Source organism: Carex rostrata, chromosome 14 (genome assembly GCF_964058835.1).
Source record: "Carex rostrata chromosome 14, lpCarRost1.2, whole genome shotgun sequence".
Taxonomy (NCBI): Eukaryota; Viridiplantae; Streptophyta; class Magnoliopsida; order Poales; family Cyperaceae; genus Carex; species Carex rostrata.
Genome location: NC_135931.1, coordinates 2,234,161 through 2,252,470, shown reverse-complemented (window position 1 = coordinate 2,252,470; position 18,310 = coordinate 2,234,161). Strand labels below are relative to the sequence as shown.

The 18,310-nt window shown below is 32.1% G+C and overlaps 1 protein-coding gene across 1 annotated transcript; it reads right to left on the bottom strand.

Annotated features, from left to right (window-relative positions):
- Window positions 1-1,746: 1,746 nt before the first annotated feature.
- Window positions 1,747-2,477, bottom strand: LOC144565262 (thaumatin-like protein). Its single transcript, XM_078314972.1, has one exon. It carries the CDS (start codon window positions 2,434-2,436, stop codon window positions 1,771-1,773), a length of 666 nt encoding a protein of 221 aa, XP_078171098.1. The 5' UTR covers window positions 2,437-2,477; the 3' UTR covers window positions 1,747-1,770.
- Between the last annotated feature and the right edge of the window lie 15,833 nt (window positions 2,478-18,310).

Here is an 18,310-nt window from a genome sequence, read left to right as displayed (position 1 = left end):
TTGTGAGATATCATCACTCAAACTCTTAAAAAAAAAAAAAAAATTCCTTAGCGCAAATTTTTTCTGCGGCCCGGAATAAAAATTCCGGAGCGCAGATTTTTTCTGCGGCCAGGGTATTTTTAAAAATCTGACTAAAACTTGGTTATTTTTAATAAAATCATTTTTTTTAGGGTATTTTTAAAAAAATCGGTAGTATCACTGGACCTATCTACACAGTTCACATTAAAATAGGGTATCTGCTACAATAAAAGGTCTAATTTCACATTTTTATTTAAAGAATTAATAGGAAACTGAGTTTGTTTTGATTAATTAAAATGAACCATTTTTTTTAATAAAGATAAAAAAGAACCATTAAACTTGATGATTTGGCAAAGGTAGATCCAATGCGTCTTGGTGAAATTATCTTATTCCATTCAGTATACATGTCAGTGAAATATGAACAAAAAATTAGCTCGATAATTACGAAATCTGACATTTTGATTGATTAAAAGAGTTAATTACAAAGCACATCCTAATTATTTACATATGTCTCTATAATTATGAAATATATATATATTACAAGCTCGATGGGTAGTACTCTATTAGAAATGGTCCCCAAGACACAAGGTAACCAAGAAAAGTACAGAAACTGAATATATATTTTTCTCTTAAGAAAAATACAGTTCTGTGTGTTTTCTCTTCTTCTTCTTCTTCCACCATCAAAGAATAGAAAAGATAAATCAATTAGGAAATATGGAGATGATTTCTCAAGGGCCACACCTTGTTGTCTTGGAAGACTTATTTCTCGACCCGATGACAAAAGACGAGAAGGACTTCTTGCCATTGAAGACTTGTCTCATGCTATGACTTTGGTTATTCCATAACAAACGACATGAAATTAGGTATTATGTTCCGCACTTATGATTTATGTTTTGGGTCTCTTTGGCATATGACGGTCCTTAGGTTAAGGTGGGGAACTATTTCTCCTTCCCTGAGGTGTAAGTGTTTGACCCCTAGATGAGATGTAATTGTTTGATCTCTAAATAAGGTGTAATTGTTTGGCCTTTATGATTCCTCAACAAGTGGTATCAAAGCCTTCCTATGCCGAAGGATTAATTCTTTTAGGATCTAGAGAGGATAAGAAATTATTGATGATTTTTTCGTCGATTTTTTTTGTTTGATTTTTCTTGATTGTTTTAGATCTGAAAATTTTAGTTTGGAGAGCACAAAACTTCTAAAAGTTTGCATCCATAATTGTCTATTTTTAAGTTTTTTTTTTTTTTGAATAAAAGTGGCATGACCACCAATTTCATTAGAAACAAGCAAGTTTACAGGATAGCCCTAAGCCACTGTTACTGCATACAAATTCAACAAAATAAATCACTTTAGATGAGAAGCATCTAAGTGACATCTACATAGCATAAGGGAGGGCGCTGTAATAAAGTTCATACTACCAAGCAACTAAACATAGAGAATATAGCTAAAGTAAGAAAAGGGCGGGTCATGGATCAACTGAGGAATCAGCAAAGGAAGAGTTTGAAATTTGCTAACAGATTTTCAATTGAAATTGCAAATTTTTAATCAAAATTCGGTCCTGGTAGATTTTGTACAACCCTTTGTGTGAACTCACAAAGATTACGCAAAATTTCGCATAGTCTTTATTGGCAAATTTTTATTCGTAAAACTTGTCTATTAGGTATGGTTACATCAACTGACATGATCAACCTTATTGTTGGAAAAAGTTACATATATATATGGCTATATATTTATTTCCAGCTTAATATATATATTCTATGGGCAAAAGACGACGTTGTAATTGGTTCCAGCGGGACAAGTGAACGTGCTTGTGGGATCGTCTTTGGGGTAGCTATAAGCCTGGGGGCACAAGTTCTTGAAGTACATTGAGTACGTAGTGGGCCCACAGCTGCCGGAGTTGCAACAATACTCATCTGTCTTGAAAACCTGGCACGGGTTCAAGCAGCCGCCTGTTGTCTTCAACTGGCTGGGGCAATTAGCATTCACATCAGCTGAGCAGTGTGCACCGGCACTGCTACATCCTGACGCCGGAACAAAGTTCATCGGGATGTTAAAACCATCGACCAATGAGATGTCATAGAAGTCCAAGTTGCTAAATTGGTTCAGTGCAAATTCGGCAAGTGTGTTTGGTGGTGACCCAAAACCAGTGCAAGCGAGCTTGCCACAGTCACCGGTATTGCATTTTCCGTTGCCGTTTGAGTCAAAAGAGCAGCCAGTGCGGCCCCAGATGCGAGCACCGGCTGTGCCAGCTGCCACATTTAGAGTCCATGTTTGGCCTGAGTTTAGTTGTTTACCGCCACCTGGCGAGGCAGCTGCCCAGACGGTGTAGGAACATTGGTTGGTGACGGTGAAGGTGGCGGCATTGGTGAGAGTGAAGAGGAGGAAGGCGGAGAGAAGGGGAAGGAGAGCTGAAGAGGCCATTTTTGGTTTGTGCTTTGTTTGAGTGTAGGTTGGTGCTTGTAATAAGATATCCGTTGGGGGTGTATTTATAGTTGCATGGTGCAATTGATAGGCATCTGTTTTACAAATATCTAAGGGAAAATTTCATCCATGCCACCTCAAAACTTGAAAAATACTAGATTGCCACTCCAAAATCTAAAATTACTTATTTGCCACCCTAAAATCATCAAAATTATCAAAATGCCCCATTTATACATCTAATATACATAATTGATTAAATTTATTCTGAAAAGTGTTGTATAAAAAACGTATTTGCATATTTCCTATTTTGCCCTTCAATTGATCTGATAAAATTTGAAATGGAGAACTCCAGTTCCTTCAGATCTGACCCCTTCGCTACGCCTCTCTTTAACCATCCCGTCTCCTCCTGCTCCTCTCATCCACCCCTCTCTTCCTTGCCCTCGGTGCTTGAAATCGAGACAGATTCTCCTCCGTCGCAGCTTGAAATTGAGACAGAAGTTGCGATCTCCACTGATCCACCTCCGTCGATCTACTTCCTTCTCCATCGCTCTCCAGGTAAATACCTCCGTCGCTCTCCACTGTCTCCTTTTAATAATGTCTTTCAATCTGGTACCTGTGGAAAAACACTAAGAAGTTGTACACTATCCTACTTGATAACTGGTACCACATCCCGGTACCTAGGTCAAAAGAGCTTCAAATGCCACAACTACTGTTCAATCGTGAATTCATCTCAATTAATTTTGCAAGCATTGCCCTAATTGCTTTTTAGACAGTGCCTCTTATATCTCTAAATTGCCATTTTCCATTAAGGCGAAGGAGGCACTTCCTCAATTTTCTTAAATTGTCGACTTAGTAGTATGTAAGAACAAATATTCAAATGCCAAGTTCTTAGATGCAGGTACAAATACACTCAGATTGTTGAATAATACTGATTGTTGCTCCATAACTATGATTATATTGAGGCTGTAATTTTGTGCTTTCTTTTCGCAGATTCGTGCTGCATTTAGAACTGATGAGATCAGGAGAACACCTCCAACTCCACAAGATGAGATGCGTGCAGGGATGAACTATCTCCACAAGACAATATGGAAGGGATTGTGCCACCAGTGATTGTGAATTGGTCAGGCGTACCAGTGATTGTGCCATCAACCAAGGACTTGTACCAGTGGCCGTAACAATAGTCTAGAACTCATACCGGTACACTGAGTCGTACCTGCCGCGACTCTTATAAATAAATTAAGTTTTTAAGCTTCTGTTTCTGTTTTTGTTTGTTTGTTTTTTGTTCTCTGTTGTTTAATTTTAGGATTTTCATGCCTTTTTGTCTTTATCTCAACTGTTTGAGCTTTTTCATTCTTTTACCGTTACAAAACTCTTGTAATCTTTTACCATTATCAATGGAATTAAATGTGGACTTGACTCACATTTTTTCTCAAAAAAATTTGAATATTATGGCTTGATTATGTATGTCAATGCTTGATTGTTCAACTTATTTTTATGTTTTAGCTTATTTTTTTATCAAATAATTCTCTTTGATAAGTTTTAAAGGATGAAATATAAGATCTCTTATTGGAACATAATTTAACACACAATGCCAAGAGGTGCATAATAATATACCAGTATAAGAGATTGAAATCCTCGGCGCATACAAAAAAGATTTGCCATACAGTGATGTGCCAGTTCTGGAAAATAAGAGTATTTCTTATTTCATAGCATTTGTAAACCGTCATTTTAACCAAGATTTATTATGCTTGAGAAGTTGAATATGCGGGTCTGGGTCCGGACCGACGGAGCTCCTAGCGTTGGGTTGGGTCTGGGTCCGGGGCGTGCAGGGTGGAGAGCGACGAGATCGGTGGATCGGCGGGGTGAGCGGATCTGAAGAGGCGCTAGGCGTGCTTGTTGTTTTCTGTAACTAGCGAGTGAGAGAGAGAGAGAGACTCCGATGGAAACAGAAGAGAAGAGAAGAGAGAATGAAAGGGAGAAAAGTGCTGGGGATTACGGGAGGAAGACAGGGAAGGGGACTGGAGTTCTCCATTTCAAATTTTATCAGATGAACTGAAGGGCAAAATAGGAAATATGAAAATACGTTTTTTATACAACACTTTTCAGAATAAATTTAATTAATTATGTATATTAGATGTATAAATGGGGCATTTTGATAATTTTGTTGATTTTAGGGTGGCAAATAAGTAATTTTAGGTTTTGGGGTGGCAATTTGGTATTTTTCAAGTTTTGAGGTGGCATGGAGGAAATTTTCCCAATATCTAATGTTATCTTGACCGGTAGATTTGGTGGTCGACCTTGATAAATTTTAATTTATAGACTTTTCTTCAGTTATTCCAATTTCCTCAATTATCCAAATTAAAGACTAGATTAAGGATCATCTTTTTGATCTAGTAATGAAAGATAATGTTCTGAATATAAAGTTATATTATGGCTTCGAAATTTAAATGACAAAAATTATTTATTTAATAACATAAATATAGTGGAGAGTGGAGACTTTATCTAGGGTGTTAATGGGTACATAACGGATCGGATGGGGGCATTTTCATACTCATACCCATTAAAATTGATTTTATTCATACCCTATCCATATTCATTAAAATTTGATTTTACCTATCATACTCTTAATTACCCGCTAATATTATCAGGTAACGAAATGGTAACGTGTGAATAACATATAATACTAGTATAATAATTAGTTTTATTATATTTTACAAATTAAATATAAAAAATTCATTCATTTCACACATATATAATTGCATTTCTAATAAAAAATAAATGTGCAATCAATTCCAACTAAATTATTTTTATAAAGAAAGAAAATTCAATAATACAAATATCTATTTAGGTGGATTGGATATTGAATTGAATATATATTTAGATTTTTTTAATTATTTTATAGGGTAACGGGTACAAAATAGTAAGTACCCATATCCTTGCCCATTTAGTTAATGATTTTTTTTTGTTATCCATACCTATATCCAATAAGCTAACGAAAAAAAAAAAATACTCATACTCACCTTATCGAATACGATACAGATCAGATAAACATCTACAAAGGTATACGTACCATTGACACCCCTAACTTTACCTCTATCTTTTAAAAAAAAAAAAAAAATAGATCTGGTTTTTTGATTGAGAATCATATTGTATCTTATGTAATAAAATATACATTACAATAACAAATATGAATCTAAATGCGAATTAAGCTTATGGTCCATTTGGCACGAAAATCTACACAAAAAACGGGGAAAATAAATAACTCAGGAGTGTTCATCCTTTAATATGTTTTCGCTTATTATATATTTTTTAAACATGGAGGATTTTTTCTAGTCCATGTCCAAAAAAACCTGTAATAAATTTATAATTTGATCCTTATTTAAAAAAAAAAATTATAACTTTGTTGATCGATCCTTATGCTTAAGATCCATAAACTGATATATATCCATCAAGCAATTTCTTTTACCAGTTGAACGCCCATAGAACAAAATAAATTCTGAGAATATCTCCTTTGGCACGACTTTGTGAAAAAGATAATTTTTTTTTTTTTGTCATCAACGACACAGCAATAATTAATAGTTTGTTGTAGAATTTGTAGAATTTGCCAAACAAACATTTTTTTGCTTCCCATTTTTGTCAGATACTTAATTCGATCAGCTAGCCGAAGAAATAGCATAAAGCAACTGTTACAAAAATATTTAATGGCACAACCATTACTTATGAACTTCCATTATTTTGCTCCAAGGTTCTAAATAGCGCGCTATAGTGGTGCTATAGCGTTTTCAGACCATAAAAGCTATAGAGCTATTTGGGTATAGCGTTGTTTTTTTAACCAGTCCGCTATGACGCGATAAATACTATTTAAACCTTTGTTTTGTTCTAATTAAATCAAATTATTTAAGCAGCCATATAGAGTGTCAGTGTACCGATATCATGTTAGATTAACACCTTGCATGTGTCGATCCATATATATATATAGTAGATAAACACCTTTCTCCATACATTCTGTAAAGAAGACGACTATTTCTAATTATATGGAAAAATATTCTGAATATTTTCCTTCAATAAAAGGTTAAAGAAACACCTTTTAAACTTGCTATGCCAATTTTTCTCTTCAACGACGTTGTAATCTTTAACTTAATTTTTTTTCTTTTTTCTTCTTCTGAGATAAGGGCCTCCACATTTTGTAGGAGCTGACTCAAATTAAGACTGCGCATGCACCTAAACTAGCAAATATTGATTATTACCCAAAACATTTTTATTTTCTAATTAAATTGAACCTTAAGAAAATATTAAATGAACTTAAGAATTTAGAAAGACAGGAATAAAAAAAAAGAAAAACTATGGGCCATGTATATTTTTAGTTTAAAAAAAAGTATAAGAAACAAAAAATAACAATGAAATTAGATCCGGACCTTCTGATCATAATCCAAACTTATACGGTCCGAGGTGAAATGCACATATTCTTCTAAAGTTCGTGCAAAAATTAATAGATCTGACAATTTGAATCTCAACTCAAATTTTGAGTTATTTAGGTGATATGATCGAATTCCATTAAAGGGTACGAATTAATTTGAAAATCCGTCTTTTCAATAATAGAAATTCGAAAGTTCGATCCTTCAAAAAAATAAGAATTTCAAATCCCGACCTTTTAGTTGATTAATTTCATCAATTTGTGGTGAGAGTTTGGCAACCCCTAGATCATATGTCTGGAGACTAGATGTCGGATGAGGATCTATTGGATTACTAATCTCCTATGATATGATTGTTTTTTGAGACTTTTATTTTACTTAGTATTCATTTTGTTTCCATTTTCGCTTTTGATGTAGTACTATCTCTCCTTGTATGCTTTTATGTTTGTTGATGGTGACTTGATGTAAGACTTTTCATATTTGATTTTGGTATCTATTTTAGATACCATATCAGGTATGCTTGATTTCTATGAAATCGGTGGTAATACTACTATTTTTCAAAAATTTGTGGTGAGAGTTAGCTCTTTTGAGGGAGATATATTCGGTTGATATAAAGAATAATAAAAAGAAAAGTGTATATGCATGCATGATGATAGAAAGAGGTGGCCTCGGAATAGATTCTATAGTTTGTTTATTCTTGTGTTACGTTATAGAGAAGGAAGGAATATTGATTTAGCGCAGTGATTGCTGAACAAGAATATTAGACTTGTAAATAAGCAAGAATATGTATTCTGTAATCAAACAAAATTCAAAAAAATATATGCTTCTATTTTTATTTTATTTTCAAAAAATATAATAAATACTTAAACTTCAAAAAATTATAAATTTTTTCCTGTCCTTAAAGTTTATTTCCATAATATACTTATATTTCTATGTTTATCCTAAAAAATTGTAAAAATATATAAATTTTTTGTCCCACCTTACTAGTTAAATTCTGAGTGTTGCTGATCATATATAATATAAAATATCGAGCATCTTATGAAGGTAAATAATTTTTAGACGTGAATCTTTAACAAATTCATAATTAATCATTACCCTCATGTATGCCAAACAGTGATTTTGTGTGATAATGCCAACAAATATTATTATTTTTATTACTTGGCAGCTACAGGCTTTAAAAAATAAATATTAAAGATATGAGTATTGGTTTAAATTAAAACGTTTAAGGATTGAATAAATAATTAAATACTGTTAAATTATCAATCATAAATATACGAAACCAACAAATTAAATTGATTAATTATATCGGATAGTAAATTGAAAGCCCCTAAATAATCTTCCAACACTTGATTCCAATCAAACCTTTTATCACTTAGTTTGTTATTTGTTCCAATCAAACCGAGAGGATAAAATTCTAATTTGGTCTTGATGCCAATCTAAATAAAGTCGAAATGTCGTAACTTTTTTATTTTCTAATTAAATTGAACCTTAAGAAAATATTAAATGAACTTAAGAATTTAGAAAGACAGGAATAAAAGAAAAAACTATGGGCCATGTATATTTTTAGTTTAAAAAAAAAGTATAAGAAACAAAAAATAACAATGAAATTAGATCCGGACCTTCTGATCATAATCCAAACTTATACGGTCCGAAGTGAAATGCACATATTCTTCTAAAGTTCGTGCAAAAATTAATAGATCTGACAATTTGAATCTAAACTCAAATTTTGGTTTCTAAAAAAAAAAACTCAGATTTTGAGTTATTTAGGTGATATGATCGAATTCCATTAAAGGGTACGAATTAATTTGAAAATCCGTCTTTTCAATAATAGAAATTCGAAAGTTTGATCCTTCAAAAAAATAAGAATTTCAAATCCCGACCTTTTAGTTGTAAAATAATGAAAAACCAAACTTAGGATCGAACTTGAAATTCTGACCATTTGAAGTTTTAAGTTCGTATACTATTTTTGTAGTAATTTAATTTAGAATTTTATATTTCCCCAATCAATTTCTTTTATTTTAAATAGTTGATATTTTCACCGATTTCATTAAGAAATAAAAAATGCACCTGATCAGCTGGTATTTGAAATAGATACCAAAATCAGATACATAAGTCATACAATGTTTAAAGTTTCATCAGCGCAAACAAGCAAGAACCAACCTAGATAAAAATAAACAACTTATATAAAAAGAAACATCTAACCTCCAATAACATCCTATTACAAAATACTCATTAAAACTAAACTAAGCTAATTCATTCGAATTAACAGTTTCTTTATGATTAATTTTTTCGCCAAACATTTGATTTTCAGGGTTGCCAGCTCCAAAATCCTGAATGAAAGTGTCTTCACTGGATTCCTCTTGGGCCATTGGTAGCAATAGATTTACTATTTGAGCAGTGTCCAGATTTACTTGTATTTCTCAAATCAAATTAATCCCAGTGTTATCCAAATTTAATGTTGTTGGATTTTGATGAACATTTGTAAGTAAGCAAGAAATTCATTCGGCCGCTACACATAAACGGATTTTTTTCACACTTGTTTGTTGTTGGATTTGTTAATTTCTAAAGAACTTATTGATCCCGTCTATATTATTACAATTTTCTTATATGATTGGTAGACTATCGAATGCATTCAAGTCCATTCACTAATAAAAAGGAAATTTGTTTGATTCAGTGACGAAATTTAAAAGTAGCAGACATTGAAATTCGAAAAGGGGACGGCCCATGGACCAATCATATTGGGCTAAAACCTAGATTGAATGAAACTGGCTCTCATGGGCCACAACATGAAAGTTATTAGCCCAATATAAAAGTGTATTAGCCCAATATGATTGGTAAAATCTGCATTTACGCCAGGCGCATTTTAGTCATTTAAACATGCTCTCTAGAATTTCTGAATTAGGAAGTACCGGTTCAAGAAATGCAGGAATAAAATGTAGGCCTTTTGGATATGAAAAGTTTAACAAAATGTCCTATTTTTTAAGAACAAAGAACATTTTTTTTTTTCGGGTTCATAAACAAATGCTCCAATGGACTTAAATTTCTTGTTCCTCATCTTTCATCTAATTTACTACCATTAAAATACAAATAACTGTGTCATTAAATTAATCGTTTTTTTTTACTTTGAATTATATCAATATTTGTTATTATATTTAATTAAGTTATTTGTATTTGTTGAACCTTTGTCCCAACTTATATCAGAAAATAATAATATAAGACAGTAACTATAAGTAACATGAAAATAAGGCGACACCCACATGAATCACATGCGGATTGGTTGTGGAATGTGATAATTAGTCAGTAAATAGTCAAATTTGGTAACCACGCAGAATTATTTTAATTTAACAAATAGAAAAGAATAAATTAAATTACTACAAATTAGTGGACGAATATTAAAATTTTACAAGGGTCAGAATTTGTAATCATTTTTTTATACAAAATAATTATCACTTAGATTTATTTTTAAATTCCACCCTAATTAGTTTGTTTTCTCATATTTTTTTACGAAAGAAAGGTTGGTATCAAGTCCTTATTTTTTATATTCCACCCTAAGTTTGGTTTCACATTTCTTTTTTCTTTTGACATGGACTAGAAAAATTCTTCATTGTTTCAATAAAAAATCTGACCTAATATTTTCTTAGTTTCGAAGTAATTGAGGAAACTGGAATAAACGAAGACAAGCCTATCAATTTTATCAAGGACAACACCAAATCTACGGAAATTTTTATTAATACCCTAAAAAAAATAGATTTTAATGAAAATATCCTCGATTTCTTTTTTTTTTTCAAAACTACCCCAACCGTCCCCTAGTGGGGCGGTCCACTCAAAGGACCTAACCGCCCCCTAGTAGGGCGGTCCACCTTATTTTTTTTTAAGATATCTTAATATTTTCATTTAAATAATTTTGTGGAGTTTTATTTTTCTTGTTTAGGATGTATGTCAAAAAATAAGATATTTGATATATTGATGAGTAATGTCGTAACTCTTTATAACTTTAACTTGATTTGTCAGTTAGATATCACAAGTCTAAATATAACACTAATTAAGGATTTGACATTGATTTTTAATAATTTATTTTATTCAACTATACACAAAGAAATTAAAAAAAATCGAGGATAGATTCGTAAAAAAAAATTAGGGTATTAATAAAAAATTTCGTTATGGTTGGGGTCGTCTGTGTTTGAACTCCAATAATAAAATAGAAAAATGTGAGACAGATATTTTAACCCTTTCTTTATTATTATTATTGGAGCCAGATAATTATACCACAAACAAAATCCCCGAGCACGTCCCCTAAGTAGTTTAACAGAAAAAAACTTACAATATTATCTAACTTTCATTTTCAGCGCTAATATCCAAACATTTAAAGCTCTATTTATAACATTTTATAATACTGCTCGCAAGCATTTAAACTTCTATCTGCAAGCATTAAAATTTTAAATATGTAGAGTTTTAACTCCTAACTACTTTTATTTTCAAGCCAAAAATGAAAAGATTCCTTTCATCCACTTTTTTTTTTCTTCAATCATTCTCATTCATTTTCTCGACGATCCATGATAAATTATGCGAATATAAAAATATGAACATTTTTTACCCGATTTTCTCTTTCAAATGAGATCCATGAAGAATAACTTTCGAGTTATATTTGTGTCGTAATTTATTTTACCACTTTAAATCTCTGTGACTTTCAGTTTTTTTATTTATTTTGCTTCAAAATAATTTAAACCTCTGTTTACAAGCATATAAACCTCATTAATAACACTTTAAATGTCTAGAATAAAACATATAAACCTCATATATAAAGAATTTAATTAATTAAAATAAAAAACACTTCAAGGCATATAGACTTCAACAATAACATTGCATTTACAAAGCATATAAACCTCATGTACAAAGCCTTAAAAATTTTAATGGTTGTAGACTGAGATTTAAAAACTTGAAAATTGAAAGTGCTCATGAGTTTTACTTTAAGAAAAACAAATGACTTTAAAATTACTCAAAAATATTTCTTCATGGATATTATTTTTAAGATAAAACCGCTAATCGCTCAAAAACTCAAAATAAATGCGATTCAAAGTAAATAGATGAGTTTAGAGAAATTTGACACGTGGAGGTGATAACGGAGTTCGGCAAAACAAAGGCCTACGTCTCCTGGGCGTCGCAACCTCTTCTAAGTGCGCATTTCTATACCCAACGAGAAAGGTTTACAACTTGTGAACCGGTGAGCCTTTACAAACCAACGGAAAGTCACACAGCCAACTAGAGTAGAGAACGAAGTCTCAAAGTTTAGGTCCTCAAGAGAAACACTCTAAATCTCACTCTAACCTAATCTAACTCAAGATTAGTGAAGTTGGTTTGAGGTTGTTTGAGAGATATTGAAGTTTTAAGCTCAATCAACAATGGAGAAACCAAGCTCACAGAAAAATAGTGTTTTTGAAAGTTAGGGTCGGCTCAGATGTTTTGGGAAGAAGCCCTATTTATAGAGACAGCTCAGAAATGAACTGTTTGACTTAAAACGTTACCAACGATGGGACTCTGTGGAAACTTGATCAAAAATAGAATTTTTGAAAGGTTGGATTTAATTAAAATGTTACCAACGTTTACAAAACGTCTGTAACGTTTGTGATTAAATCTTAGTTTGATTAAGCTGTTCGTTAGAGCTTTCTCACAGGTTAAATCGTTATAACGTTTTACAAACGTTATCAACGTTTGTATCCTGTAAAACAACATCAAACACACTTTACCAAGATTAAAATATTACAAATTAAATTCTTGATAAATGTCTTCATGATTTCTTCAATTCAAGCAATCCATATTGTAATTCCAATTTGCTTGAACCTGCATAACTCTAAAAATAGAAGAAACCGTAAAATTCAATAATTGTTTGTTTTGAAAATTAGTCAAATAGATGAAAAAGATTATTGCTTAGAACAACAGAATCATCGGGAAAATAAATTATAATGATCAGAGAAAAAATAAAAAAGAGTGGGTGAAAAGAATACTTCCATTTTTTGCTTGAAGACAAAAGTAGTTAAGAGTTAAAACTATATAGAAATTCTTTCAGACAGAGGTTTATATGCTTGCGAGTAACATTTTAAAATGTTATAAACATAGCTTTAAATGTTTGGATATTAGTGCTGGAAATAGAAGTTAAACAATATTGAAAGATTTTTCTATTAAACTACTTGGGGGACGCACTCGGGTATAATGGCTCGGGGAACCAGAACATTTTTCATTATTATTTGTTGTAATTTTTCTTGATATGTAAGTTCAATTTTTATTTAAAATATCAGAGTAGTTATAATGGATCGAAGGAATCCATCGGATCGAAGAGTTTATAATCGGAACTTGTTAAATTATTATTTTATATGAGTAGTTTTTATTAACTAGATTATGTAAATAATGTGATATAATTTTCTTTTTTTATTATCTCCTGTACGTATAACTAGTTTTGTATTGTTTATGGTTCAATAATTGTAATATAATATCAGTACTACAATAAAAATATTTCGTCAATACTTCAAAGTGAAATATATTGTAAATATTTACAATTAATATATATCGTAATGGGGTAACGTTTTATATGATTGAGAACACAAAAATATAGGCAATTAATTTGTAAATTATTTGTGATACATTGAGAGATCATCACAATATTTTATATTTATTGTTAAAATTTGCTTAGGAAATCTCAGTGATATAGTGTTCGCATTATTATTTATTTAGTTGAGATCGCTGAAAGTTGGACATTTTAAAATGAAACATGTTGTTGATCCAAAGTTTTAGATTGTGCCACCAATAGTGCCACCCCTAGAATGGGTCTCGAGTTTCCGATTATTAGCGCTTATATATATGTGGTCTCATTCCATCACCTCACTGTCGAGTTTGTATGGTGCGAGACATAAAGAGTATGTTTGGTTGCAAAAGAAGAATAGCTAGAATAACTAAATGAAAAATAGTCATCGTTTGTCTTATTATAATAGCTAAATCTCAAATAACGAATAGGCTATTCTAGTAGGATGGAGATCATAGTTCTTCCATGTCATCACTATAGTCATCCGACATGCTTTAAAACTGCACTTTTATTGAAACTCAGATGTCTTTACTGTGGCTAAACTGTTGCAATTCCTGATGTCTAAGTTCGAGGTGAGAAATAGACAACATACTTTATTTTCTTCAATCTTTATTATTGTTGTTATTGTTTTTGTTTTGCGGTCTTTCTTGACATGTTATTTTTATTTGCAATTAAAATATTACATGACAGCTGTTATGATTAGATTGCAGAGAGTTTAGGATTAGAATTTATTATCTTAGTTGAGTGCTTGTTTTATTAGGGTTGTTTGACAAAACAAATAGGATTAAATTTTAATTCATACTAAAGAGCTCATGTTTTGTTGTTTTAAATTGGAGATAAAAGCTAAGAAGTCTTAATTTTGAGGTAGAGGTGCCTTAAGTTCGGACAGAGGATTAAGATTCAGACAAAAGGAGGCTAAAGGACGAAATATTAATCCTCGCTAAAAAGCCAGTGTTCGAAAGAATTAAGCAATTTAAAAAGCTAAAGGAGGTTAAAAAAAGCTTAAGGAAGCTTAATCTTGTGTTACTTAATGATTCCATTAGTTTTGTTTTCATGTAAATAACACAACGTCTTTGTTATTTTATTTAGTTTGTGGTACATACAATACTAGATTTGCATTGTTCATGGTTCCAGGGGCAGAACATAAGCTATTAAGGCAGGAGGTGCTAACCACCCTCATACTTTAAAATTTTCATAAAAAGTACTAGAATTCAATAAAAAAAAAGTTTATATTTATTAGTCCTCCTATATCTAATAAAATAATTTTAAAGAATTTCATTGACTATACGTTTCAGTTTTCAAAGCTAGCAATTTGACTATGTGGAAAAAATAAAAGAGAATTTTTAAAATTTAGAAAGTGCAGAGCAAAATCTAAAATACAAACAGTATTTAGCTTTCTTTGTACCTCTTCGGTTGCCCTTCTTTAGTCTCCTTTACTTCTTAATTCGTCTATTCCAGCGGAACAAATTCTCCTTGGCTAAAATTAACACAACTCCTTAAGGATCTCTTTAGTCATTTTCTTAAAAAGATCATTTGTGCGCCTTAGCAAATCTACCTCCTTAGGACATCCTTAGAACATTTTATGAAGTCTTTTTACCTCTTTGTCCCTGTTTCTTAAGGAACAACTGATTCTTTTGAATATTTTAATGTTGACTTTCTCTCTCCCCCACACAGAAACTCAAATGTAAACCCAAACGCAAAATAATGCATCCTCTTCTCTCCGATCTAGAGCAATGATTTTCAAGCGACAAACTCGTCAATCTAACACCATATGAAGATTCGCATCGTGATGAGCTCTCTTTTGACATCCCATTTGACCGGTATTTCTTCATTCTTACTCTTTCTTTGTTAATGGTTATTTTCTTTTGTACCATAGTTGCGAGATTTCTTAATTTCGCTTGGTATTTCTCTCCATTTAACGATCCACTAGAACAAGTGCTCCTACATTCAAACATATATTTTAATCCTACAACCAAACGAACAAGTGCTCCTTAAGAAAAATTAAAGTTTTAATCTTTCATCCTTAAAGAGGTCAAACTGAACAACTCATATATCTTCAAATCTGAGTTCTGCCTGATGCGTCCAAAGAGTATGGTGCAAAGTTTCAGTACAATGATGTACTTTTTAAACCTTTAACACACGTTTGAGTTAAATTGCAAGTGCACAATTCTATCAAAGTAGTATTTGAGGTGTCGAACCGCAGGGAGTACGATAAAAACTTAGTTTAAACTTTAGTAATAAATTTCAGAAAATAAAATAAAGTAAAATGCAATAAAAGTAAATTGGGGGGGGTTTTGTTCTAACAATTCCTAAGGTTGGATTCAATACCCAAAAGAAAGGAGTTTGAAACAATAATTGTAAATAAAAGTAAAAGAAAGGAATTGATTTGCTTTCAAGATTTAGAGATCTAGGGGTCTTTGGTCTACAATCCCTTGCTAACTCTATTTATTTGGTATTTGTTTGAATTCATGTATGATTTGATGGGTTTCTAACCTAGGTTGTGTTAGCCTTTGGAACAAATATTGATACAAATACTTTGGGTCAACGGATTAATGTTCCTCGATTTCTAGGGCTGTCACTACCTAGAGGGATTTTTAATACACATAATTCAAAGTAATTCACAATATTTGTTCTAAGGTGTCCCAAGTAGGGGTTTGACTTCACGGTCGTTCTTCACCAAACCCTAACCCTTAATTTCTATAGTTCCGGTTATGGATATCAAAGTACGGTCGCTTCTAATCCAAATCCTAAGATGTATGTTTATGGTTTCAATTAGTACTTTCCTTACCTAGACCAATGCTAGAATTTTAATAAACTAAAGCGGAAAGACATGATATAACATGATTTCAAGCTACTTTGATTCAATAAACCTAACCAGGTGAACTATAATTCAAGTACTAATGAAATTCATAAAGAATAAATCACAGAAATTAACAATCAAATCCCATAAAACAATCATAATAGAAACAAATAACCGAATAAAATACAATTAAACAAGTTCATGCATTGACCTAAACCCCTAGAGAAAGAACTACTCCCTCATGGAGAGATCCATTACAAAAATTGGCAAAGTAAGAAGAAATGAAATAAAAGAAGTAGTTACACCCTTTAACAAATCAAAAACCTCTATCTTGTCGACTTCTTGCTCAGGAAACCCTTCTTCTCCTTGCTTGAAAGCTTTCCTTTTCTCCAGAATTTATCGTTAAGTATTGTGTATAGAGAGAGAATGAAAGAGGAAGGGATGATGTGAGAGATGCTGTGTGAGATGAGGATGGATGGAGAATAAACCCCCTCTTTTATAGCCAAGAATCATGCCCAATTAAGAGGCTAGGAAGTGGAGTTAGTGGGTGTTATATTTGGATTATTTTCCAGGATTGTATTGTCCACATTTGGCTGTAAAAACGTGTCCTTGGTGCGCCAAAAATAGAAACCGTGTTGAAAACGTGTAATTTTGGCTGTCTGCGAGTTTTGTGCGTCCAACTGACTCCAAATTTCCTTTTTTAGTTTCTCATGTTGTAGATCTTCTTCCTAGCTTTCCAAAAAGTGGTCGCAAGCCTAAATCGGAGTTACGAGTCAAAAGTTATGGCTATTTTAAGATCAGATTCCAGTTATGCGTTATACTACAGTGCGGCCAGGCCACCCGCACTGCTACAGTACCATCCGCACTGCGTCTTCACCATCTGCTACAGTGATACAGTGCGTCCGCACTGCTACAGTATCATCCGCACTGCGGTTGCATCGAGATCCGCACTAGGCTCGGACTTTTCCTGTGCGACCAGAGTGCGGCTGCATCGCGATCCGTGCGTCCGCATAGATATCCGTGCATCCGCACGGATTTTGATGTATAGCTTATTATATCTTTTTAAAATTGGCGCGCGTCCAGAAATCCATCTAAGTACTTATTTTGGCCATATCACAAACCGTGTGTCCGCAATGAGCAGTTTCCTTCGGTTTTTTTCATTTTTCTTCATTTCCTACAAATTAAAACCAAACAAACGCAGTAACTTGATCCAAGGTGTATTATATTCACTTTATATTCAAAATACAAGATATTTGGTGTTATTTCGTAATAAAAATCAGATCAAATATGTATATAATTTAGGCCTATCACTGCCCCTACATGGTTCAACAAGTACAATATCCTCTATCAATTAAAAATATGTTGGCAGAATTTTCAATCGAAATATGTCGTCAGTATATTTCAGTCAAAATATGTCGTATCGAGATAACATTTCATATTGTTAACTTCACTACATTACTAATTATTGATTCAGGGAATATCTGTGATCTTTTGAGAGCTCATGGTAGTAGGTCACTATATTTATGGGATTGTTAGCATTATTATTTATTTGGTTAAAATGGCTAAAGGTTGTATATTTTGGAGCGGGACTAGTTGTGGTTAGCATTATAATTTATTTAGTTGAGTTAGAAATGGTTTTAAGTTTTGAAAGTAATTTTTTTTTTCAGATCAAAGTGTTTATTATATTTTAGAAAAAGAGTAAAATCTAGCCACTCTTTCAATTTTTTGTTCATACGTTTTTTTGAATAAAAAAACCGAAGTCCATTTCCATTGAAAAAAATAGTTAACTTATAGCCTGCTTCATGAGTTCATGTATCTATTTTTGAGATTTTTTTGTTTATGCATGCTATCATAAAAACCCAGGTACCGTTTATTTTTATTGTTAAATAATAATTTATACACATTAAAAAATGTCCTAGGGTATAATTGATTTGAACCTTGGGCCTTGAACATATGGGCTGAATCCAGAATGGTAAGAGTTCAAAATTTTTAATCCGCTGTGGATTCGCACTTGGTCACGGCTGGTAAGGTTAATTAGATTAGTACATGAATAGAACAAAAGATAAGAAATTAAAGAAGTCATTGGTC